The 24,431-nt window shown below is 47.0% G+C and overlaps 1 protein-coding gene and 1 long non-coding RNA gene across 4 annotated transcripts in view; one reads left to right on the top strand and one right to left on the bottom strand.

Moving 5' to 3' along the window:
• Positions 1-1,227: 1,227 nt before the first annotated feature.
• Positions 1,228-20,472, top strand: LOC120981660. The gene is made up of 4 exons (XR_005774728.1): positions 1,228-1,239; positions 9,251-9,256; positions 19,720-19,722; positions 20,047-20,472. It is a non-coding gene; the product is annotated as an uncharacterized LOC120981660 (long non-coding RNA).
• A 431-nt stretch (positions 20,473-20,903) lies between these two features.
• NRXN3 (neurexin 3) overlaps positions 20,904-24,431 on the bottom strand; it is a 335,275-nt gene continuing 331,747 nt past the window's right edge. For 2 of the 3 annotated variants that reach the window (XM_040411260.1, XM_040411262.1), the window contains one exon: positions 20,904-23,725. In XM_040411260.1, the coding sequence (XP_040267194.1) occupies positions 22,803-23,725 (923 nt within the window). In that variant the 3' untranslated portion in view covers positions 20,904-22,802. The remainder of the gene's footprint in view (positions 23,726-24,431) is intronic. The other variant, XM_040411261.1, reaches the window with a different exon arrangement.

Here is a 24,431-nt window from a genome sequence, read left to right as displayed (position 1 = left end):
GTTTACATGGTGTGTTCAATAAAAACATGGTAACATTTAACTCTTTGTGTGATATTAGTTTAAGCAGACTGTGATTGTCTATTGTTGTGACTTAGATGAAGATCAGATCACATTTTATGACCAGTTTGTGCAGAAATCCATATCACTCCAAAAGGTTCACATACTTTTTCTTGCATCTGTATATATGTGCAGGAGGGCTAGGATTGGTCAGCGAGGTCACATGATCTAACCCATAAAGCACAGGAAGTGACGCGCATTGACCCTTAAGGAAATGCTGCAGGAAACATGCAGCCAGCATGCTGTGGCCAGGGCTGAAAGGAAACACTGGCAGCAGATCACCGCTGAACAACAGCGCCCGGGACCGCGGCAGTAAGCAGGGGAACAGCGGTGCACAGCAGCCGCTGTTACAGTGTGTCACTTACCTGAGGAAGAGATTGCACCCGGATTCACTGTGGATAGAAGGCGGCCTGGTCTGAGGAATGAGGTTACATCATGTGGACGGCAGGTGCATGTGTGTCACTTACCTGAGGAAGAGATGGCACCAGGATTCCCTATGGGAAGAAGATGGCCTGGTCTGAAGAATCATGTTACATCATGAGGACTTCTGAGTGCACGTGCATCACTTGTTTGGGGAACAGGGGGCACCAGGATACCCCTTTATGACAGTGGTGGCAGTGCCCTCTTTCTACAGAAATTGCTCAGGAATATTTTGAGAAACATGACAAACTTCCCAGATCTTACTATGATCTATGTGGGATGTGTTTAAAAAGCTTGGATCTTAGAGAAAAAACTTATTTCAGCATAGCAGCAATCTACTTTTCTTTATGTGTGATGTCTCATCTGTTCGAATCAAGGCAACATGAGCGACCAGCACTGATCAGACAAGCTGTATATCTATTGTGCGGGAAAAGCAGGTCCGGTCCAGGAGGAGGACAAGGTGTCATTAGTTGTAAAGCCTCAGACACTGGGTTTGAGAGAGTAAGAAATGAACTAGAGCTATTGGACTTTACTTCATAGATCTATTGCTACCCCGGCATACCCCCCTCAATATAACCGCCAGGTCACCATGCTGCACCCTGAGCAGGATTGGGACGTCCACCTTTTGCTGAGCAGTAAGAGTGGCACATTATTCCTTAATATACTGTAAGGTGTCGTGCACAGAGCAGAACTTGTACAGCTTTACAGTCTTTGTCAATGTAGGGAAGTAGTATTACCCAGCATACAGGTCTGGTGCAGTGAGTTATTGTCTACATACTTGGTGGTCTATGGCAGTAAAGGGACTGTTTGTATTCCTGGTGATCCGGGGCATCGAAAGGCCTTATTTCAATATTCCTGGTGATCTAGGAAAGTGAGGAGTGAAGAAGACGCTTGTGGCCTAGAGCAGTGAGGAGGGTTAATGTCAGCATCCCTGGTGCTCTAGGACAGTGAGGGGTATAATTCCATTATCTATGATATTTGTTTTTTTCCACTGGTAAAAGGCGACATTAAAGGGTTTAATGCCACTATCCTTTGTGGTGTAAGGCATTGAAGGATTCATATCTCATAGCTGTGCTCCTGGTTACTCACCACTCCAGGCCCCAGCATCTGATAGTTCAGCTTCCATCTTGCTCTTTGTGCTTATAGTGTTGACTGCATGGAGTAGATAGAGAGGGCTGTGCAGAAGTGGCTGTGCCCTGTTCTTTCTGATAGGGCAGGGTGATTCAGGAGCGATCTGCCCGATCATTAAGGAGAGAACTTAAGGAGTCTGCTGGGGAGCACACTTTCCCTTAGTGGAGACAGCTCTGACGGGGGGTTTCTGTACCACTGGACCCCCCATCCTAAGTGCGCCCATGCTGTATGTAATGTGAGATAGATTACAGACAGCTGACAGTGGTGGAAGGAATAAATGGGCGCTGCCCTGCTGATGCTTTCTTAGTCCCCCGGTCTCTGCTTACCTTGCACCCGTGACCATGTGGATTGTCTCCGCCGCGGAGGTCACTGATTGGCTGCAGTGGTCATATGTTGGGTCGATAAGACATTGCTGGAGATGGGAAATCATAAACCAGCAGAGGACCAGGGAAGTGACCACACAGGAGCGGCGCGGATCGCTAAGCTATTACTCGTTCTTCACTAACATTGATCAACCCCTTCAAAAAGCAGGAGGAAATGTTTTCTACATAAGATGCCGGATTTTAACAGGCAAGCCCTGTTCATTTACTTCACTCATTTGTGATCAGTTCACATTAAATGTTTTCTAGTGACCCGTCTGATTGCAGAGAGACCAGATTGGCCGCACGCTGTGATAATGCAGCAGCAGTGGGACCAGGTAGAGACGCCAGGACTGAAGGGAAGCTACCAGACGCCTGGAATAGGTAAAGGCTCATTGAGACGAGTGACCTACAGACAGAACGCCAAGGACATGTACAAACCCTTCATATTCCATCGTATACTGTTCAGACAAGTCCAGTCATCGTACCTGTTGGGAGAAGGTCGCATGACGAACATTTACGTTACCACAATAAACGATTTCACGAGTTTTTGCTGCATATTGTGCACAAAATGGCTATTTTACATGGCGGACTTTGATGGGGATGTAGCCTGATTGTCCTGTGCTGCCAGCGGAGAATAAAAGCAGTCTTGCAGCAAAAAACATGGAGTATGCAGGTGTCCGGTACACTTGAATTTACTATGTATTTCATGTAGTTATGAAAAAAGGCTGCAATTATGTGAAAACGGCGAAAAAAAAGTGAAGGAAACCCATGAGGGGCTGGGCCTGCCACATACTAATGATGGTGCCTATGAGGACATTGGGACGTAGCTGTCATCACCACCAGTGACCTTCCTCCAACTCTGAGTTTTCTTAAAGTGATAGCAGCTGATTTTTGAGGCCATGGTCCAGTGTTGGCTCCATTCTCTGCCTACACCGATCTGTCTCTGGTTCACAGGTGACTGATGCGCTGCGGACCTGCTTTCATGCGGCAGATCTGTACCAGCAAAGTGAACGGGTTTCAGCAATTCTCACACCTGGCAGAGAAAATCCACAGCACAAACTGACCAGTCGTGCGGATTAAAGCATAATGTCAATTTATACAGCGAATTTTATCCCAGATTTCTCCCTTTCCAAAGCAAAGAATTAAACAACTTCTGCAGCTTTTCTGCAACAAAATCCGCAGCGTGTGAACGCAGCCTTTGGTCAGTCACTTGTGGACTCAGCCTAAGGCCTCATGGGTTCACATCCGATCTGCAAGGACACATTCGTTTTCTATGGGGCCTCTAAAAATGCGGACAGCACATGGATGTCATCGGTATGCTGTCTGCATCCATGGGGCCACTCCGCAAATGGTAGAACATGTCCTCTACTGTAGGCTGTGCACGGGAACCCCGATCAGCCCTGTCCACAAGTGGCCGTCTGTGTACGTTACACTGCGGGAGATGGGATAATAACATGTGAAGTGTAGAGACGAGGCGCCAGAGGACGAGCGGAGCCTCACAAGTGACAGATTGAATCAGAGGGATATTTCTAGCTCGATGCCCCCCGACGTTCTGTTCACTCTTCTTAAAATAAGATGTTTGAGAATGTGTCCCAGAAAAGCTGTGAATAGCACTTCATACAGGCAAAGTCTGTTAATTAACGAGAAACAAATATTTCCAAGTGCCAGGAAGACTTTTCCCAGTTACTTAAAGGAGACACAGCCTTGATTCCAGGATATTGGGCTGCAGTGGCGGAGTGCACGAGCCTCACAAGGGTCCTCATCTGGAGCTCCAAACATCTGGACGTGACTGAGCCCTTCCCATAAAAGTCAGTGGAGGGAGAAACAAAGCTTCTGTGAGAAATCCAATCCAGCAGGGATAAAAGGCATAATATGTAGCCTGATGGTGAAGAGCGCTCTTCACATAATCCCATCGGCTCAGATGGGCACAGAGAGCCTTTCGTTCTGAAGGACTAAATATGGCTGCATTCAGTTGTTTTTTTTTGTAATTTGCTCCCAGGCTGGACAACCCCTTTAATATTGTATAACTCAAATGCAGCAGTGTCCAGGACGGTCACTATTACTGGAGAGCGGCCATTGTCTGGAGAAAATGTCATTCCTGCTTCAGACTTGAGCTGTTCACACCCGAGGGGAGGCCGTATTCCCCTGCAGGAAGATGAGGGCAGTAGTGGCTAATCTGGTGTGTAATTGGAGGACTCGCTTACACTGTATGTAGGCTGAGCGTCCATGATGTGAGCCTGTCACTCTGGGTGTCCTCTAAGAGATTGCTGTGTCGTCCCAATGCCTCCCCCGTGTCTGTCTTGGCTACATAAGGCATAGCTTTGCATCAGGCATCATCTGTAAGAAGCCTTAGAGGAGCTGTTCATGCACAAAATGAGCTGACCAACATGAAAGATATAATTACAGTCTTCACAGTTCCGTCACAGTCTGTGGATAAACTTGTAAGAATGTTCCCTGAGAAATCGAGTCTGTGCACCCTGCAGATTCCCTGTGTCAGCCGGAGGATGGGGCCCGAAACATTAACCCCTGCAGACACGTGTGTATATTGCTCCAATCTCTCTGAAATAAATGTTCTGTGTAGTTTGAAGGGGCAGTGCCAGCAAGAAGTAGTGGGTAGATGGCAGTATGACTTTGGCTTCTTTCACACTCGCTTTTTGGCCTTCCGTTAGTGAGATCCGTTCAGGGCTCAGCAGTCCAAAACGGATCAGTTTTACCCTAATGCGTTCTGAATGGAAAAGGATCCGCTTAGAATGCGTCAGTTTGCCTCCGATCTGTCTCCATTCCGCTCTGGAGACTGACACCAAAACACTGCTTGCAGCCAAACAGATCCGTCCTGACACATAGTCCGTAACGGCTATAGAAGACGTAATACAACCGGATCCGTTCATGACGGATGCGTGAAGTTGGATCATTGGAATGGAATAGTTTTTGCAGGTCCATGATGGATCCACAAAAAACGCTACTGTGAAAGTAGCCTGCATAGACGCGGTGTACACAAAACTGGACATTTGTAAGCAAGTAACCATCATTTTGGAAAAGCTAGGTATGGCATTCTTTCTGATGTCAAAAAACTTGAATATTCTGCCTCTTCATTTCAGTGATCGCTGGAGAGCTCAGCATCTTGATCCCCTCTGATCAAACCTCTGACGGCTGATAATTTTTCATTTTTATTTTTATTTTTTTGCATTGGTTTTTAATATCTGCCATAATTGTCATTTTTTGGGGTTAAGTTGAGAAAAAGCGTAGTGTGAAAACTGCATTGAAGTCGCCACCTATGTGGTTCTGCATTTTTGGGCTGCCATAGAAATTCTGGGAACGTTTTCTTGAACAATTGACCAGGAAGCCACAATAAAAGCATGCAATAAGTATGGTCTGCAGTTGTCAGGCCGCGAGCAGAATGTGCATGCAATAAGTATGGTCTGCAGTTGTCAGGCCGCGAGCAGAATGTGCATGCAATAAGTATGGTCTGCAGTTGTCAGGCCGCGAGCAGAATGTGCATGCAATAAGTATGGTCTGCAGTTGTCAGGCCGTGAGCAGAATGTGCATGTAATAAGTATGGTCTGCAGTTGTCAGGCCGCGAGCAGAATGTGCATGTAATAAGTTTGGTCTGCAGTTGTCAGGCCGTGAGCAGAATGTGCATGTAATAAGTGTGGTCTGCAGTTGTCAGGCCGCGAGCAGAATGTGCATGCAATAAGTATGGTCTGCAGTTGTCAGGCCGCGAGCAGAATGTGCATGTAATAAGTTTGGTCTGCAGTTGTCAGGCCGTGAGCAGAATGTGCATGTAATAAGTGTGGTCTGCAGTTGTCAGGCCGCGAGCAGAATGTGCATGCAATAAGTATGGTCTGCAGTTGTCAGGCCGCGAGCAGAATGTGCATGTAATAAGTTTGGTCTGCAGTTGTCAGGCCGTGAGCAGAATGTGCATGTAATAAGTGTGGTCTGCAGTTGTCAGGCCGCGAGCAGAATGTGCATGCAATAAGTATGGTCTGCAGTTGTCAGGCCGCGAGCAGAATGTGCATGTAATAAGTATGGTCTGCAGTTGTCAGGCCGTGAGCAGAATGTGCATGTAATAAGTGTGGTCTGCAGTTGTCAGGCCGCGAGCAGAATGTGCATGCAATAAGTATGGTCTGCAGTTGTCAGGCCGCGAGCAGAATGTGCATGTAATAAGTATGGTCTGCAGTTGTCAGGCCGTGAGCAGAATGTGCATGTAATAAGTGTGGTCTGCAGTTGTCAGGCCTCCCCTAGAAAGTGCATGTAATAAGTGTGGTCTGCAGTTGTCAGGCTGCCCCTAGAAAGTGCATGTAATAAGTTTGGTCTGCAGTTGTCAGGCCGCGAGCAGAATGTGCATGCAATAAGTATGGTCTGCAGTTGTCAGGCCGCGAGCAGAATGTGCATGTAATAAGTTTGGTCTGCAGTTGTCAGGCCGTGAGCAGAATGTGCATGTAATAAGTGTGGTCTGCAGTTGTCAGGCCGCCCCTAGAATGTGCATGTAATAAGTGTGGTCTGCAGTTGTCAGGCTGCCCCTAGAAAGTGCATGTAATAAGTTTGGTCTGCAGTTGTCAGGCCGCGAGCAGAATGTGCATGCAATAAGTATGGTCTGCAGTTGTCAGGCCGCGAGCAGAATGTGCATGTAATAAGTGTGGTCTGCAGTTGTCAGGCCGCGAGCAGAATGTGCATGTAATAAGTATGGTCTGCAGTTGTCAGGCCGCGAGCAGAATGTGCATGTAATAAGTATGGTCTGCAGTTGTCAGGCCGCGAGCAGAATGTGCATGTAATAAGTATGGTCTGCAGTTGTCAGGCCGCGAGCAGAATGTGCATGCAATAAGTATGGTCTGCAGTTGTCAGGCCGCGAGCAGAATGTGCATGTAATAAGTTTGGTCTGCAGTTGTCAGGCCGTGAGCAGAATGTGCATGTAATAAGTGTGGTCTGCAGTTGTCAGGCCGCCCCTAGAAAGTGCATGTAATAAGTGTGGTCTGCAGTTGTCAGGCTGCCCCTAGAAAGTGCATGTAATAAGTTTGGTCTGCAGTTGTCAGGCCGCGAGCAGAATGTGCATGTAATAAGTTTGGTCTGCAGTTGTCAGGCCGTGAGCAGAATGTGCATGTAATAAGTGTGGTCTGCAGTTGTCAGGCCGCGAGCAGAATGTGCATGTAATAAGTGTGGTCTGCAGTTGTCAGGCCGCCCCTAGAAAGTGCATGTAATAAGTGTGGTCTGCAGTTGTCAGGCTGCCCCTAGAAAGTGCATGTAATAAGTGTGGTATGCAGTTGTCAGGCTGCCCCTAGAAAGTGCATGTAATAAGTGTGGTATGCAGTTGTCAGGGCGCCAGTAGAACCTGCATGTAATAAGTGTGGTATGCAGTTGTCAGGGCGCCAGTAGAACCTGCATGTAATAAGTGTGGTCTGCAGTTGTCAGGGCGCAAGTAGAATGTGCATGCAATAAGTATGGTCTGCAGTTGTCAGGGCGCAAGTAGAACCTGCATGTAATAAGTGTGGTCTGCAGTTGTCAGGGCACCCCTAGAAAGTGCATGTAATAAGTTTGGTCTGCAGTTGTCAGGGCGCACGCAGAATGTGCATGTAATAAGCGTGGTCTGCAGTTGTCAGGCCGCCCGCAGAATGTGCATGTAATAAGTATGGTCTGCGGTTGTCAGGCCGTGAGCAGAATGTGCATGTAATAAGCGTGGTCTGCAGTTGTCAGGCCGCCCGCATAATGTGCATGTAATAAGCGTGGTCTGCAGTTGTCAGGCCGCCCGCAGAATGTGCATGTAATAAGTATGGTCTGCGGTTGTCAGGCCGCACGCAGAAAATGCATGTAATAAGTGTGGTCTTCTGTTGTCAGGCCCTAGAACAGGGATCAGCAACCTTCAACGCTCCAGCTGTTCTGAAACTACAATTCCCAGCATGCTCCATTAATTTGTTTGAGAGTTCTGAGAGGAGCAGAGCAAGAATACATGCTGGGAGTTGTAGTTTCACAACAGCTGGAGTGCTTGAGGTTGCCTACGCCTGCCCTAGAAAGGGCATGCAGTTCAGCCGGTATCAGGCCATGTTCACACACAAGTTCAGTCTTGCAGTGTTGGAGGGGACACATGGAGCAGGTGGGTGTCAGGGTGCTGTCCAGCCGTCGCCTGCTCGGTCGGCATTCATATCCATTTTCTCTATATCTGATGCATGGGGATCATTTGGCATTCAGTGATCAGTTTCAAGTCCTTTAACCCAATGTGCCTCTTGTCAGGAATTGGTTAAACAGTTCGGTCTCCTCTGAGCGTGCGCTCCTCTAAGCTGGGCCGACGCCGATCTTGTTCCAATTAATTGAATGTCTGTGTTTTCCTGTCCCCGGCGAAAGCATTTGAATAAATAAAGCGCATTAGAAGTGTCTCTCCTAATCGCCCCCGACGTTTACACCGCGGGGTGCAAATTGCTCTCTAGCAGTCAGTCTGCAATTGTAATTTTCATTTACGTTCCAGTGTGGAGGTGGCGGCACCAAAAAACATCACTATTATACTCCTTTATCAGCATTAATATCGCTCCATCACGAGGGAAGTTGTGAGGTTGGGTGTCTATGGAGCGGATCTCTAGCACGGTTATCACTGCGGTCAGGTGTAATCGCTCTGTGCATGAAAGATATGGAGCTGAGCCGCTCTGCCCATACGTGAAACTGCCCAGGGGCCCAGCAGGTAAGGGCGCCTTCACACGCTGCGGGTTTTGTTAAGGGAATGTCCGCGACTGAAAATCAGTTCCATTCACAAAAATGCTGCAAAATCTGCAGCATGTGAAGGCACCCTAAGGGGCCACTGCTCCCCGGAAGAGGCCTGAGATGAGGTCATGACGTTCATGACGTGCTGATACTGCTGGATTATTAATGAGAGAGAAGACTTTGACAAGCAAGGGGCCCAGTACAGTTCTTGCTCAAGGGCCCTCTGTCCCTGATGGAGAGACTGTACAGCGAGTGTCTGGGGACATGGATGATGGGAATTATGCATTGTGTGAAGATTGTACTGTGAGCTTCTGGGGTCAGCGATGATGGGTGTGATACATTGTGTGATATAGGAAATTTAGGCATGGTGGGAGTGACCACATTTTGACACAAATTATTCCAAGTTTTGGCTCGGTCAGATTAGTAGAGGCGGGTAATGTTCTCTGTAAACTGGACGGATTAGATGGGTAAAACTCTTCTATGGCGAGTTGTCTCCCAGGATAGTTCTGCGCTGATCAATCAACACAACTTATCAAATCTGACGACGTGTGTTCAGGATGACTCGAACATTATCCCTGGAAAAAACGGAAGGCAAGTCTCCTGTAAAGAAGGCGGCGGTATTAAGGCCTGAACCTGCGATGGGACGTGGAGGTAGGTCGCTGCCTTCCTCTGTTCTCACACCTTTCCCAAGCTTCTCTTTCCTGTGTGTAAATAAGCAAATTATATTATGAATTGTCAGCTCTGGGGGTCACAGCTATAGTTGCACCTCTCCATAGCTCTGCCTGTGGCTGAGTACATTAGGCGGTAGTGCTGATTCAGCAGGATCCGAGCATTGTAACGCGTCTCCTGCCATCTTATCCTTGAAAAACATCCTAATCCTCGGGACTTCTCTGGGACTCAGAGATAACTCGTCAACTGAAAGAAAACCTTTCTACCACAGTATAATGTTTACTTCAAATTTTCTTCCTTTCTGTTCCGAAGGAAGAAAAAAAATCCACAGATTTGGTCAAAGAAAAGTATATATTTTACTCTGACAAATCCATGGTTGCATATAAATGAGAATCTGTAATGAGGCTTTTCAGCTCCTACATTATATCAGACACGTCTACATCTGACAGATTAATCCTTGCAAAACGATCCATTCTGCATCTCCTGGCTCCGCGCACACAATTATCACAGATGAAGCAGCAGCGAAATAACCCTCAGGTCAGAGGGGTTTCTCACCTGCACAGAAGCCATCACCTTAATTAGATCTCCTCCCGATACAGTGGTCGGCAGAGGTCCCCTCACTGGGGCAGGGGATTTTCATTGCTTATCATTTAATGACAATGGTTCCTATAAGGCAGCCATACACGTGACAATCCCGTGCAGGGACTCTGCTTTATCTCTGCCGGCGAGGACGATGCGCAAATCTTCAGACTGACGTAGAAATATGTATTGCGCCTTACATGGGGGTAACACTTGACTATTTCTGCAGATCACATGAAGCTAAAAGGCAGCATTTCGAAATATAGTGCTCGTTCTAGGTCGTTATGTCATTTCTTATTCTTTGATAGACATTGTAGAAACACCAGATCTGTATGACCCGGTCCATATATGACAAATTGCCCCCGCACGGATCCTGCTGTCCTGATATATTCTCCTGTTATTTGATACGAAAAAGATTCGCTGATCAGTGTGCATCCGAATTGCAGACATATTTTACCTTAAAAAAAATGACAATTCTGGCAGTTTGGACACTTTTTTGCCTCGTCTGTTACAGAAGTTTTTCTTTTACCAAGTCAGGATTGGAGTCAGAAAAGTGCAGTCTAACATATAGACAGGATGCATACTTTTTATACCTTCTACCTGCTGTCTACTTAATCAGACAGTTATTACCATATTTTAGACAAAAAGCATCAGTTACAATATCATGTGAAATGCACAGATGGTTGCGGTTAGCTTAAAAAAAAAAAAAAGTCCCTTTCTAGGGGTCGCTGAGGAAGTTTGAGAGCTTCCTTTATTTGCTTAACCTCAGACTGCGAGAGATAACTCCTTGTAACACACTCTCAACATAATTTTTCCAACATTATCCCACAAGGGGTTTGGCTAAGTGGGAAAAAGGGTTGTCACGCCTTGCCCTGTGAATGTGCGGAGATCTGCCAGGCTGGCTGCACATGTTTGACTCTTCTCTTTGTTTTGGTTTGAGCTGAGCTGCTCAGGGTTGTCCCAAGGTAAATAGACGTAGGCACGAGGGCATGTGCATATCTACCATAAGGGTATGCACATGTGCACAGCAGTATAGGGAAAGCTTCAGGAATCGCTAGGAGGTGACCCTTTCTCCCTAGCTTTTGGGCCTAGTCTATTGTTCTGTTTGTTTTCCCTGTGTTTGGTTATTTCCCTGCTGATATACCTTCCGTGACAGGGGTGTAGTCCATTGGAGTGGGTGTGGCTAAAGTGTAACAATGTGCACCAACATTTAGCAAAATTCTGTCATAAAGTAAGCCAACTAATAGGTGGTGATAAAAGGGCTGCACAAGTAAAGTAAAAACTCAGGCAGACCCTATATATGTGGTAAAATAACTAAAGAATCACAATTTCATCATCTTGGCTGCATCATGCATCCAATCACTGGCCTTAGCAGTACATGGACATCACCGCTGCAGCCAGGACAACAAACAGCAGCAGGCAAGGAAGGGGGCGATTATTGATTCTAGTTATTTTACCACAAGTGCAGGGGTTGCACACGTTTCTATTTAACGCAGACAACCCCTTTAAAAGAAAGTGGACTGTAATGTGTGTATTAAAGCGGCTCTGTCACCAGGATCATCATGCTAATTAAACTATACCTTTCTTTTGTCTGTATGATGAATAGCTGCAGAAAAATGAGTTTTATTCATATGCAAATGAGCAATTGGAGCACTAGGAGGCGGGGCTGATTCATCTGACCACTGCCTTGTAACACCCTTTGTGCTCTGATTGACAGGGCTAGACATGCTGAGGGCAGAGCTGTGTCCTAACATCTCCATATCATACACTCTCTATGTACTATAGCTTCACCACACTGAGATCTGCTCAGAAAGCTCATCTACATATCATATACACTATGTACTATAGCTTCACCACACTGACATCTGCTCAGAAAGCTCATCTACATATCATATACACTATGTACTATAGCTTCACCACACTGAGATCTGCTCAGAAAGCTCATCTACATATCATATACACTATGTACTATAGCTTCACCACACTGACATCTGCTCAGAAAGCTCATCTACATATCATATACACTATGTATTATAGCTTCACCACACTGAGATCTGCTCAGAAAGCTCATCTACATATCACTGCTTTATTCACAGACACAATATATGATTAAAAGAAATAAGCGAAAGAAATGGTTTCGGCAGTGAAGTTGTAGTCAAATAAAAACTTCTTCTTTATTGCAACTTTTGTACGTCAGCAGACACAACCACGAAGCATGCGGTAATCATTGACGCGTTTCGGACAGTCGGTCCTTAGTCGTAACTGGTTAATGATTACCGCATGCTTCGTGGTTGTGTCTGCTGATGTACAAAAGTTGCAATAAAGAAGATGTTTTTATTTGACTACAACTTCAGCGCTGAAACCATTTCTTTCACTTATTTCTTTTAATCATATATTGTGTCTGTGAATAAAGCAGTGATATGTAGATGAGCTTTCTGAGCAGATGTCAGTGTGGTGAAGCTATAGTACATAGTGTATATGATATGTAGATGAGCTTTCTGAGCAGATCTCAGTGTGGTGAAGCTATAGTACATAGTGTATATGATATGTAGATGAGCTTTCTGAGCAGATCTCAGTGTGGTGAAGCTATAGTACATAGTGTATATGATATGTAGATGAGCTTTCTGAGCAGATCTCAGTGTGGTGAAGCTATAGTACATAGTGCATATGATATGGAGATGCTAGGACACAGCTCTGTCCTCCACATGTCTAGCCCTGTCAGTCAAGGGAAGGGAGCGTGTGCAGAGCACTAGGGGCATTACAAAGCAGTGCTAAGACGATTCAGTCCCGCCTCTTAATGCTCGAAATTTCTCATTTGTATATGAATAAAAACACTAATTTCTCTGCAGCTATTTATCGTACAGACAAAAGAATGGGATTGTTTAATCAGCATGATGAGCCCTACCAGGCAGTATGTCTGGTTTAATAGGGTTGATGCTGGTGACAGAGCCGCTTTAAGGCCTCATGCACACGACCGTTGTGTCCATCCGCGGCCGTTGTTCCGCTTTCCGTTTTTTTTCGCGGACCCATTGACTTTCAATGGGTCCGTGGAAAAATCGGAGAATGCACCGTTTGGCTTCCGCGTCCGTGATCCGTTTTTCCAGTCCGTGAAAAAAATATGACCTGTCCTATTTTTTTCACAGACAACGGTTCACGGACCCATTCAAGTCAATGGGTCCGTGAAAAATCACGGATGCACACAAGATAGTCATCCGCGTCCGTGATCCGTGATCCGTTTTTCCTATCATTTTCAATGCAAACTTGACTTAGTTTTTTTTTTCACTTTTCATGTCTGTGGATCCTCCAAAAATCAAGGAAGACCCACGGAAGAAAAAACGGTCACAGATCACGGAACAACGGAAATCCGTTTTGCGGACCGCAAAAAAAAACGGTCGTGTGCATGAGGCCTAAACCTGAATGCCTGCACCTTACGGGGCCCTATGAGCAGGACCTTCTAGTGGTTTCTCACATCTGTTGCTCCAGCTGCTATGATGTCTGTAACTGTATGGAAGGCTTTACTATTCTACTGTGCTATATGAAATGCCTGTTTAAACTAATTGCTATTATGTGAAAATACAGTTTTTCTGTAATTATGTAAACTAAAATAGAAATGAAGTTTTTTTTTGTCCTCATTGTCTATTTGTCTAGATTTATATTATTTTTGACATTGCAGATTTTGGTTAGGGTTAATCAGAGCTGGCTCCATTGTAGAATCATTGCACTCTAGAATGAGGTCTTGGATGGTCAGTGGTCATTAAAAGGTTAAGCTATGACGGCTCCATGCCTCTTCAGCTTGCAGGGCTCCACATTTGTCTAAGTTTACACAGCCCCCTCATTTCATAGGACCCCATGTACCTGATACTTCCCGGAGATTCCTAAGAAAATCTGATGGGATAAAAAGAAACTTGTACATAAGCTCCGCCAGACACCACAGATCCTTAAAAGCTTGAATCTTTATTATTCATATTGTATTGAAGATTCAAGCTTTTCAAAAGGGTTTTCCAGGATTTTTTTGACTGATGACCTATGTTCTGGGACCCCGTCTAATCAGCTGTTTGAAGAGTCACTAGAGCTCAACAAACAGCGCCGTACATTTTGTAGTGGCTGTGCTTGGTATTGCAACTCCGCTCCATTCACTTCAATGAGGCTGATCTGCTCTTAGGTCATGAACGTGACATCACATGGCCTAGGCAGAGCTGCAGAAAGCCGCGGTGCTGGTCAGATGCTGTGACTTATCCAGAGGAAAACCCCCTTTAAGGATGTTTGGTGTCTGGCGCTTGTGTACAAGTTTCCTTTCTTGGCAGTTTTCTATACTCCAGCTGCTCAGTAAATGGTGGCTGTTATTGACAGCAGGATCCCAGCAGTGTCCGGGAAACCATGTCCGGATCAGACAGCGCTGGGATATTATATATAATGTACAGGGATCTACTGACTGGATATTATCAGGACGGATCAGACAGCACTGGGTCACTATAGTAGAGGGGTACGGCTCAGTTTCATGGGGCTCGGGCTGTTGTTTAATAACTGGGGAGTACGGCTCAGTTACATGGGGCTCAGGCTGCTGTGTAATAACTGGGGGGTACTGCTCAGTTACATGGGGCTCAGGCTGCTGTGTAATAACTGGGGGGTACGGCTCAGTTACAGGGGGCTCGGGCTGTTTTTTAATAACTGGGGAGTACGGCTCAGTTACAGGGGGCTCGGGCTGCTGTGTAATAACTGGGGGGTACGGCTCAGTTACATGGGGCTCGGGCTGCTGTGTAATAACTGGGGGGTACGGCTCAGTTACATGGGGCTCGGGCTGCTGTGTAATAACTGGGGGGTACAGCTCAGTTACACGGGGCTCGGGCTGCTGTGTAATTAGTGGGTACAGCCCAGTTACATCGGGTTTGGGCTGCTGTACAATAACTGGGGGCTATAGCTCAGTTTCATGGGGCGTAATAACTGGGGGGGTACGGCTCAGTTATATGGGGCTCAGCTGAGTTACATGGGGCTCGGACTACTGTGTAATAACTGGGGGTGTACGGCTCAGTTACACTGGGCTCGGGCTTCCATGTAATAACTGAGGGGGGGGGTAAGGCCCAGTTACATGGGGCTCGGACTACTGTGTAATAACTGGAGGGTATGTCTCAATTACATGGGGCTCGGGCTGCTGTGTAATAACTGGAGGGTATGTATCAATTACATGGGGCTCGGGCTGCTGTGTAATAACTGGAGGGTATGTATCAATTACATGGGGCTCGGGCTGCTGTGTAATAACTGGAGGGTATGTCTCAATTACATGGGGCTCGGGCTGCTGTGTAATAACTGGAGGGTATGTATCAATTACATGGGGCTCGGGCTGCTGTGTAATAACTTGTGGGTACGGCTCAGTTACATGGGGCTCGAGCTGCTGTGTAATAACTGGGGGGTACGGCTCAGTTACATGGGGCTCGGGCTGCTGTGTAATAACTTGTGGGTACGGCTCAGTTACATGGAGCTCGGACTACTGTGTAATAACTGGGGGCTACGGCTCAGTTACATGGGGCTCGGGCTGCTCTGTAATAATTGGGGGTGTACGGTTCAGTTACACTGGGCTCAGGCTTCTGTGTAATAACTGAGGGGGGGGTAAGGCTCATTTACATGGGGCTCGGACTACTGTGTAATAACTGGGGGCTATGGCTCATTTACATGGGGCTCTGGCTGCTATGTAATAACTGCTGGGGGGGTGCAGCTAAGTTACATAGGGCTCGGGCTGCTCTGTAATAACTAGGGGTGTACGGTTCAGTTACACTGGGCTCGGGCTTCTGTGTAATAACTGAGGGGGGGGGGAGGCTCAGTCACATGGGGCTCAGACTACTGTGTAATAACTGGGGGCTATGGCTCATTTACATGGGGCTCTGGCTGCTATGTAATAACTGCTGGGGGGGTACGGCTAAGTTACATAGGGCTCGGGCTGCTCTGTAATAACTGGGGGTGTACGGTTCAGTTACACTGGGCTCGGGCTTCTGTGTAATAACTGAGGGGGGGGGAAGGCTCAGTCACATGGGGCTCAGACTACTGTGTAATAACTGGGGGCTATGGCTCATTTACATGGGGCTCTGGCTGCTATGTAATAACTGCTGGGGGGGTGCGGCTAAGTTACATAGGGCTCGGGCTGCTCTGTAATAACTGGGGGTGTACGGTTCAGTTACACTGGGCTCGGGCTTCTGTGTAATAACTGAGGGGGGGGGGGGGGGCTCAGTTACATGGGGCTCGAACTACTGTGTAATAACTGGGGGCTACGGCTCAGTTACATGGGGCTCGGGCTGCTGTACAATAACTGGGGGGGGGGGTACGGCTCATTTACATGGGGCTCTGGCTTCTATATAATAACTGGGGGGGGATGGCTCAGTTACATGGGGCTCGGGCTGGTCTGTAATAACTGGGGGTGTACGACTCATTTACACAGGGCTCAGGCTACGGCTTAATTACATGGGGCTCGGGCTGCTGTGTAATAACTGGGGGGGAACGACTCAGTTTCATGGGGCTCGGGCTGCTGTGTAATAACTGACGGGTACGGCTCAGTTACATGGTGCTCGGAATACTGTGTAATAACTGGGGGCTACGGCTCAATTACATGGGGCTTAGGCTGCTATGTAATAACTGGGGGTGTACGGCTCAGTTACATGGGGCTCGGACTACTGTGTAATAACTGGGGGTGTACGGCTCAGTTACACTGGGCTCGGGCTTCTGTGTAATAACTGGGGGGGGGGGGGGTACGGCTCATTTACATGGGGCTCGGACTGCTGTGTAATAACTGGGGGGAGTATGGCTTAGTTACACGGGGCTCGGGCTGCTCTATAAAAACTAGGGGTTCGGCTCATTTACATGGGGCTCTGGCTTCTATATAATAACTGGGGGGGTATGGCTCAGTTACATGGGGCTCGGGCTACGGCTCAATAACATGGGGCTTGGGCTGCTGTGTAATAACTGGGGGGGTACGACTCAGTTTCATGGGGCTCAGCTGCTGTGTAATAATTGGAGGGTACGGCTCAGTCACATGGGGCTCGGGCTGCTGTGTAATAATTGGAGGGTACGGCTCAGTCACATGGGGCTCGGGCTGCTGTGTAATAACTGGGGGGTTACGGCTCAGTTACATGGGGCTCGGCTTCTCTGTAATAACTGACGGATACGGCTCATTTACATGGGGCTCTGGCTGCTATGTAATAACTGGGGGGGGTGCGGCTCAGTTACATGGGGCTCGGGCTGCTGTGTAATAACTGGGGGGTACGACTCAGTTACATGGGGCTCGGCTGCTGTGTAATAATTTGTGGGTACAGCTCAGTTACATGGGGCTTGGACTACTGTGTAATAACTGGGGGCTACGGCTCATTTACATGGGGCTCTGGCTGCTATGTAATAACTGCTGGGGGGGGGTGCGGCTCAGTTACATGGGGCTCGGGCTGCTGTGTAATAACTGGGGGGGGGTATAGCTTAGTTACACGGGGCTCGGACTACTGTGTAATAACTGGGGGTGTACGGCTCAGTTACACTGGGCTCGGGCTTCTGTGTAATAACTGAGGGGAGGGGGTAAGGCTCAGTTACATGGGGCTCGGACTACTGTATAATAACTGGGGGCTACGGCTCATTTACATGGGGCTCGGGCTGCTGTGTAATAACTGGGGGGGGGGGGGGTACGGCTTAGTTATACGGGGCTCGGGCTGCTCTATAAAAACTGGGGGTATGGCTCATTTACATGGGGCTCTGGCTTCTATATAATAACTGGGGGGGTATGGCTCAGTTACATGGGGCTCGGGCTGCTCTGTAATAACTGGGGGTGTACGACTCAGTTTCATGGGGCTCGGCAGCTGTGTAATAACTGGGGGGGTACGACTCAGTTTCATGGGGCTCGGCAGCTGTGTAATAACTGACGGGTACGGCTCAGTTACATGGGACTCGACTGCTGTGTAATAACTGACGGGTACGGCTCAGTTACATGGGACTCGACTGCTGTGTAATAACTGACGGGTACGGCTCAGTTACATGGGGTTCGGCTGCTGTGTAATTAGGGGGGTATGGGTCAGTTATATGGGGCTCGGACTGCTGTGTAATAACTGGGGGGGTATGGGTCAGTTACATGGAGCTCGGCTGCTGTGTAATAACTGGGGGTGTACGACTCATTTACACGGGGCTCGGGCTACGGCTCAGTTACATGGGGCTCGGGCTGCTGTGTAATAACTGACGGGTACGGCTCAGTTACATGGGGCCCGGCTGACGGGTACGGCTCTTTGCGGTAACGGACTGGTGCTTGCTGCATCGGTTATATTCGCAGTTGTGACTTCTGCTGGGAACTTGAGTCCTCTCTGCTGCACTGGAAGAACAGACCGAAAACCTTTTATTTTACTGTTTTATTTTTATTTTTCAGATAAGATTAAAAAAAAAAAGTAAAGGAATTTGATAAAGAAAATCTTTACACGTACACAGCAATGACATTACGATCCATTGAAAAAGTAAAAGCGCACGCACACAAGTCCCTTTAGTGGTCTCTTCATTCTCTTTGTTAGAAGTGACATTAAAAATCTCACAGACTTTCTCTGTGATTGAAGTTTGGCAAATAACTTTGTTTCTGAAATGCCACATAAATAACAGGCGCCGCTGATCATTCTGCTCAGATCTTTAAGTGTGGCAGAAAAGAGGGGAAAAACCATCGCACAGATCTGCAGCCACCTCGCAGGGCGCTGGTCTTGGGACTGGAAGTTCAGGCTATAGACTGACGCCATACTCTGTGCTGTACGGCCGTCTTACTAATCTGCTTGATGAAAGGGCTCCTGGTCTTCATGTCACTGATAACACCTTCTTATTGAATGCTAGCGTGTGAACGGTTAGCTGGGAGATCTCCGCAAACACTGAGGTATATCGATGCGGGCAACACGGAAGGGTCTGTGCCATGAGACTGACCACAGCCTTTCATAAAGCAGACTAGTGTACAGAACCAGCCTTACCGGGCTTCACTGTGCATCGTAAGGAAGGTGGACCCGAGCCCAGAGGATGAGACCCCTCACTAAGCCTGACATCAATTTTCAGATGCTTTCACATATAGGTTTTTGTTGGGGTCTTTTTTTTGTCTTCTTTCGACTTGCATTTTTGGTGCATTTTTTTTTGCAGTAAAGTCTATGTAAAAAAATTATTTGCAGGACGCACAGGCGTCTTTTTGCCAGTGTCATTTTTATTTTCGTGTCTTTCTTGCATCTTTTAAAAATGGCAGCGTGCTGGAGCTCGAACGTTTCTTCCTGTGTTTTGACATCACCTCTATAGGGGAAAAATGGCATCACAAAAAAGCTAGTGGGCAAACACACCGCAAAAAAGGCCACAAAAACAACAGTAACAAATGCAGGTGACCAAAAAAGCCGCATGTGGTTATTCTGCTATTTTTGAAGCCCCAAAAGAGCCAGATAAAATCCATGTATGTACGGGGCACCTCGCGCACACTGACCCATTTTTTTTTTAAGGGGCTATAAATACATCTGGATTTTGGCGGATCTGTGTAGCCGTGCTGCATATTACAGAACACGTTGTATTCTGGTCCGTGTTGTGGACTCTGCTATAAAGTTGAACCTTGCGTTACTTGTGTGTGGTTTGGTCTCTAAGATCTTCCTATAGACATGTGTATGGAATGTAGATGGAGAAGACGCTAATGATTGGCCCGGGTATAAAGACGACTTAGCGGCTCAGGGTGGATTATACATAGTGAACATCTATAGACACTTCTCAAATGTTGGCGTATCGTACCACTCCCCATTCCTGCCATGGTCCTCTAACTGCTGTGTAACTACAACTCCCAGCCTGCATTGCTGTTCAGCTGGTCTCTGAACTTTCATAGACGTGAATGGAGCATGCTAGGAGTTGTAGTTTCACAACAGCTGGCATCCTGAAAGTTGCTGACTCCTACTGCACACAGATGGAGACAGCAGCCATGGACACTCTGCCATGGAGGTTCCTGACCTGTAGCTATGGTAAAGATCGTGCGTTTGTCCAGCGTTCGTCTTTGGGACCGGGGGTTGTGTAGTCAGCCCAGTCTGTAGCAGGGTCCCTGTCTCCAGAATGTGCCGGTCTAAGTGGCAGGCGATTGTTCAGAGGGAAGCGTTCCCTCCCGGCAATTGCCTGCTCGCTAGTGGAGTGACTGAAGCAGTATGGGGAGGAGTGATCACTAGGCCATCGCTCATTCCCATGCTGTCTAGTGGTTTGTCGACAGCAGATCGTAATTAGACCCCACGATCTGCCCCCTGCAAATGATATTTTATTTTAACATGTCAAAAGATTTGGATTGGCTGATGATCGAGCAGTTGGCAGTAGTATTACACGGCCAGATGATCGCTAATGAGCGTAAATGCAAACACTTGTAGGATAATGCATGCTTTCTCAGGGAGTCTCCTCACTCGGGGCCCTTCCACCCTTCCTTATACATGCACAGTGCACAGATTCCAGGGGTATAATAAGAAAGCAGAAAAGCAAAAATACATTACAAAATAGAGAGAATCTGCAGTGTTTTACACCATGTGCTATTAACCCCTTCACCTCCACTATATTTTCTGGATATGAGCATGGGTTGTGCTTACAATCACTTCAGGTCATCGCCACCTCGCGTTACCCAATAATGACCAGTGTGAATGGTAACATGGACGGCTCGGAGACCTCATCCGTGCCTGGGCAGAGTGAGCGAGTTCTGTCCAGGCCTCTGAAACACCGTGCTCCCATCTTAGTGGACATGGAACTCTTGCAGTGCTGAAGAGGTGAAAGGGTTAATAGGGTAGCTTGTCATTAACCCCCTACAGAACAGGCAGGGTTAATATCACTTTGAGGGGTTCAAGGTGCGGTCACACTTCTAGTAATACAAAAGGCACAAATTCTCTAGTGAAGCACATAGCAGCAGCGTCCTGGCGATACAGCGAGCTCTAGGAACACAAACACGTAACCGTGCGCACAGTCAGGCGGCTGTACAGTCAAACCTGCCATCTTCTTTCAGATAATGATGCTAATCACCTCCTGTCAATGTGGATAAAGTGCATTTGGGTCATAGATTAACATTGGGCGTCATACATTCTCTTCATCGTGTGCAGGAACCTGAAGCCACCACTGTAACCCAGGTGTCAGACACAGCTACTGAGCCCCATCCACACCTCCATCTGTATTTTGCAGTCCACAAATTGTGGATCCCCAAAAGAGGGATACTGTCTATGTTGCATCCGCTTTTTTTGTGGGCTTTCCGCATCCGTATGTCTGTTCCGAAAAAGGATAGAATGTGTCCACAAAACCACAGACCCATTGAAGTCAATAGCTCTGTGAAAAATGAGGATGGCACACAGACCACATCTGTATTTAGCGGATCCATGATTTCCCAACTGCAAAACGGATATGGTCGTGTGCATGAGACCTTAGTATTGTGATCAGCTACTGCCTCTTCCTTGCTGCTTCTCAGCGGGTGAATGAGTGAGAAGCAATTTTTGATAGGGGGGGGTCATTACTTTTATTTTTTTTGCCCCATAATTGGCAACTGGAAAATACCTTTACCTGCATGGCACTGAGGGGGTTAATGACAAAATCTTCCATTAAAACACAGCGTTCTTGTACCAATAAAGAAATAGCAGTCATCTGAATAAATATCTCTGCATATTATATTATATGTATATATAGATTCTACTTGTAAGAAAACTCCTCGTCGTCTCAGTCCTCGAGTGAAGGCAGACTGGCCAGGGTCCAGGGACTGGTCTCCTTCTGCCGAGCACAACACCTTTGTGTTCACCATGTGTTTAATCCAACACATTATCTACAGTCCTGAACCAGTTCCATTTTTTTGTGAGTTTTTTTTTCAATTTTTTTTTTTTGCATGCATTGCAGGAAGTCACAAAACCAGAACGCAAAAAAAAAAAAGCCTCGGATCCTTCCTCATTTGTGGAAGATTTTTTTTTCTTGAATTTTTTTTCCCATTTCTGGCTCATTTTCATTTGTTGATGTTTGGCTGCAAGGACAAAAGGACGGAGGCTTCGTCGCCCCTTTCTCGCAGGCAGATTTGGCCTTGTGACGGTATTCTGCATTGTCTACAAACACTGGCCAGATCTCACGGCAGACCCAAGCCCTCGCCAATCCTCTCCCCTGTATAGTTTTCTATCACTTTATTGAAACATCCTGCAAACAATATTTTCTATGGACACCACAACCTGATATGAAAAGAACACACGTGATGCTGTATATGGCAACAATCTTCACCCAGACATTCAGGCAGGCACTCGGCGCACACATCTGCTATTGTACATGAAGTCTATAGTTCCTTGGCTGTACATGGCTACCTCTGGCCATGTGGTGTATATCATTATAAGAGAGCAGCAAACAGAAACAAAATCAAGGAAAATAAATAAACCTCCCGAAACATAAAAGAACAAAGAAAGAAAGAATATTCGGTTCAGAGTCTTTGACCTTTTTTTGTTATTTTGCTTGAGTATTTTAAGGCTCCCTCAGATTGGTGACGTGGTGGATCCCAGGGGCTCCCCTGACCTGGATCCACTCGACTGGAGAAGAGAGCCCTAGAACTGGTCAGCTGGAGTTCACATAACTTTCATACTTGTGTATATATATATATATATATTTCTATATCTTCTTTCTGTTGTGTCCGCCGCTCATGGCTAACAGAGTAGTAAGTGTGCTTTATATTACAGTGGAGCAGAAAGCTGTGTCCAGCCTGGATGGAGCACTAACAGCTCCCTTGGTCATAAACCTGCCTCAGGCACAAGGCAGCTGCCGTTCCAGAATTCAGGACGTTGCTGCTCCTGTCCTTGGTGTTTATGCTACTAGACATCAATAGCAATGTAGGTTTTGCCTTTGCTGTTTTAGTTTTTTTCATTAGTTCACATCTGTGTTTGCTTTGAATACATATATTAATATTTTATTTTACACGTAATACTCCTTGTCCTTATTTTTCTGCTTCTTGTGGCCTCCCTTAGAGCTGTGCTGCTTCTCCTTCACCAGGGCCCCGTTGCTCTGAGCGGAGTTGCTGATGTAATTCCTTGTCTCATCCACCTGGTAGGAACCCTCGTCCCTGTTTCTGTACTTGTACATGGCATACAGGAGGATCAGGATACAGAGAGCAGCGGCTGCCACAATACCAACGACCATCCCCGTCGTGCTGCTGGACTCCCGGACCACCTCGGAAGGCCCCGGGACCCGTCTGCTTCCCGGCATCGTGGGGTTTGCTGTGGGCACATTACGGAACATGGGGGATGTTATTAGCGGACTCCTGAGCTTTGTGCTGTCTAGCTCGTAGGTAGTGGGCAACGATAGCAACACTATATCGGGCTGGGGTTTGAGCTCATGGTTATTCATTTTGCCAGCTGGCACCATGGGCACCATCCCAGATGCAGACGTGGAGCGTATCAGCTCAGGGGGCAAACTTGTGGTAGAAGTCCTACCAGGTTCGAAGGCTTTGTTGGGTCTAAAGTCCTTTGATCCCCATTTGGGCGCCTGTGATTGGAAGCCACCATCGAAGAATGATGTGGAAAAGCTCTTATCTGTTACCAAGGAGAGGGTGGTGTAAAAATCTTCATCATCGGTAGGGGGCAGGTTAGAGTCAAAGGTTTCCCCTGAGCCATACCCCGATATCACCAAGCCATCATCATCCTCACAACCATCGCTGCCTTGGTCCGACAAGCAAGGTAACCCCGCCTCAGGGGTCACAGACAGGGAATCTTTGGTGGTCTCAATTATGGTGAGAAGTGGTCGGAAGGAAGGGGACAGAGTGATGGAGGGTGTATGTGTAGCTAGTGAAGGGGTATCTAAGGGATCCTCTACTAGGACAGGTATAACTAATTCACCTCCTGTAGAGAGAAAACAGAGGAACACAATTAATAACTAATCTCAGGTACATAAAAGCATGCCGAGGTGGCGCTGGGCACAACCTGTCCTCGCCTGCCTCCTTAGGTGATCTGATTTGGGTCCAGTGGTAAAAGTACAGACCGGGATCTGGAGAGATCGTCATCTATAGCATCTAATAAGTTACCATCTAAGAAAGAGGGTGTCATTTCTGTCTAGTGATTTCATGACCCTTCCTGATCGGAACGTATCCAGAGAACACTAAAGAAAGAGGAAAGGACATGGTTCTGTCTCTAGTCCTATGATGTCATCAGTCTGGTTGTTCTGTGCTCTGGCTGACTGGTTCCACTTATGTCATCTCTACTGGTACTGTGGGCTTGCTGCGGGCCAGGGAGGTCTCAAATTGTCTGCTGCTCTTCTAATTCGTGGCCCTCTCCATAAATGCTCAGTCAGACCACCGTATGTGTTTTGTGATCCGCAAAACATGGATACCAGCCCGTGTGCGTTGCACAATCTGCGGACCACACATGGCCGTCACTATTATAGAAAATGCCTATTCTTGTCCGCAATTGTGAATAAGAATGGTATATGAAAAAAGACACAGAACATCCTGCACGATATGATAGTAAATATGCGGATGAGCATGGCTCCATTTATAAAATTACGGAAAATAATTCACTAAAACAATAGATGCAAACACAATATATGGAC

Source organism: Bufo bufo, chromosome 11, assembly GCF_905171765.1.
Source record: "Bufo bufo chromosome 11, aBufBuf1.1, whole genome shotgun sequence".
In the NCBI taxonomy this organism is placed as follows: Eukaryota; Metazoa; Chordata; class Amphibia; order Anura; family Bufonidae; genus Bufo; species Bufo bufo.
The sequence above is the reverse complement of the archived record's forward strand: the minus strand, read 5'-3'. Positions and strand labels throughout refer to the sequence as shown.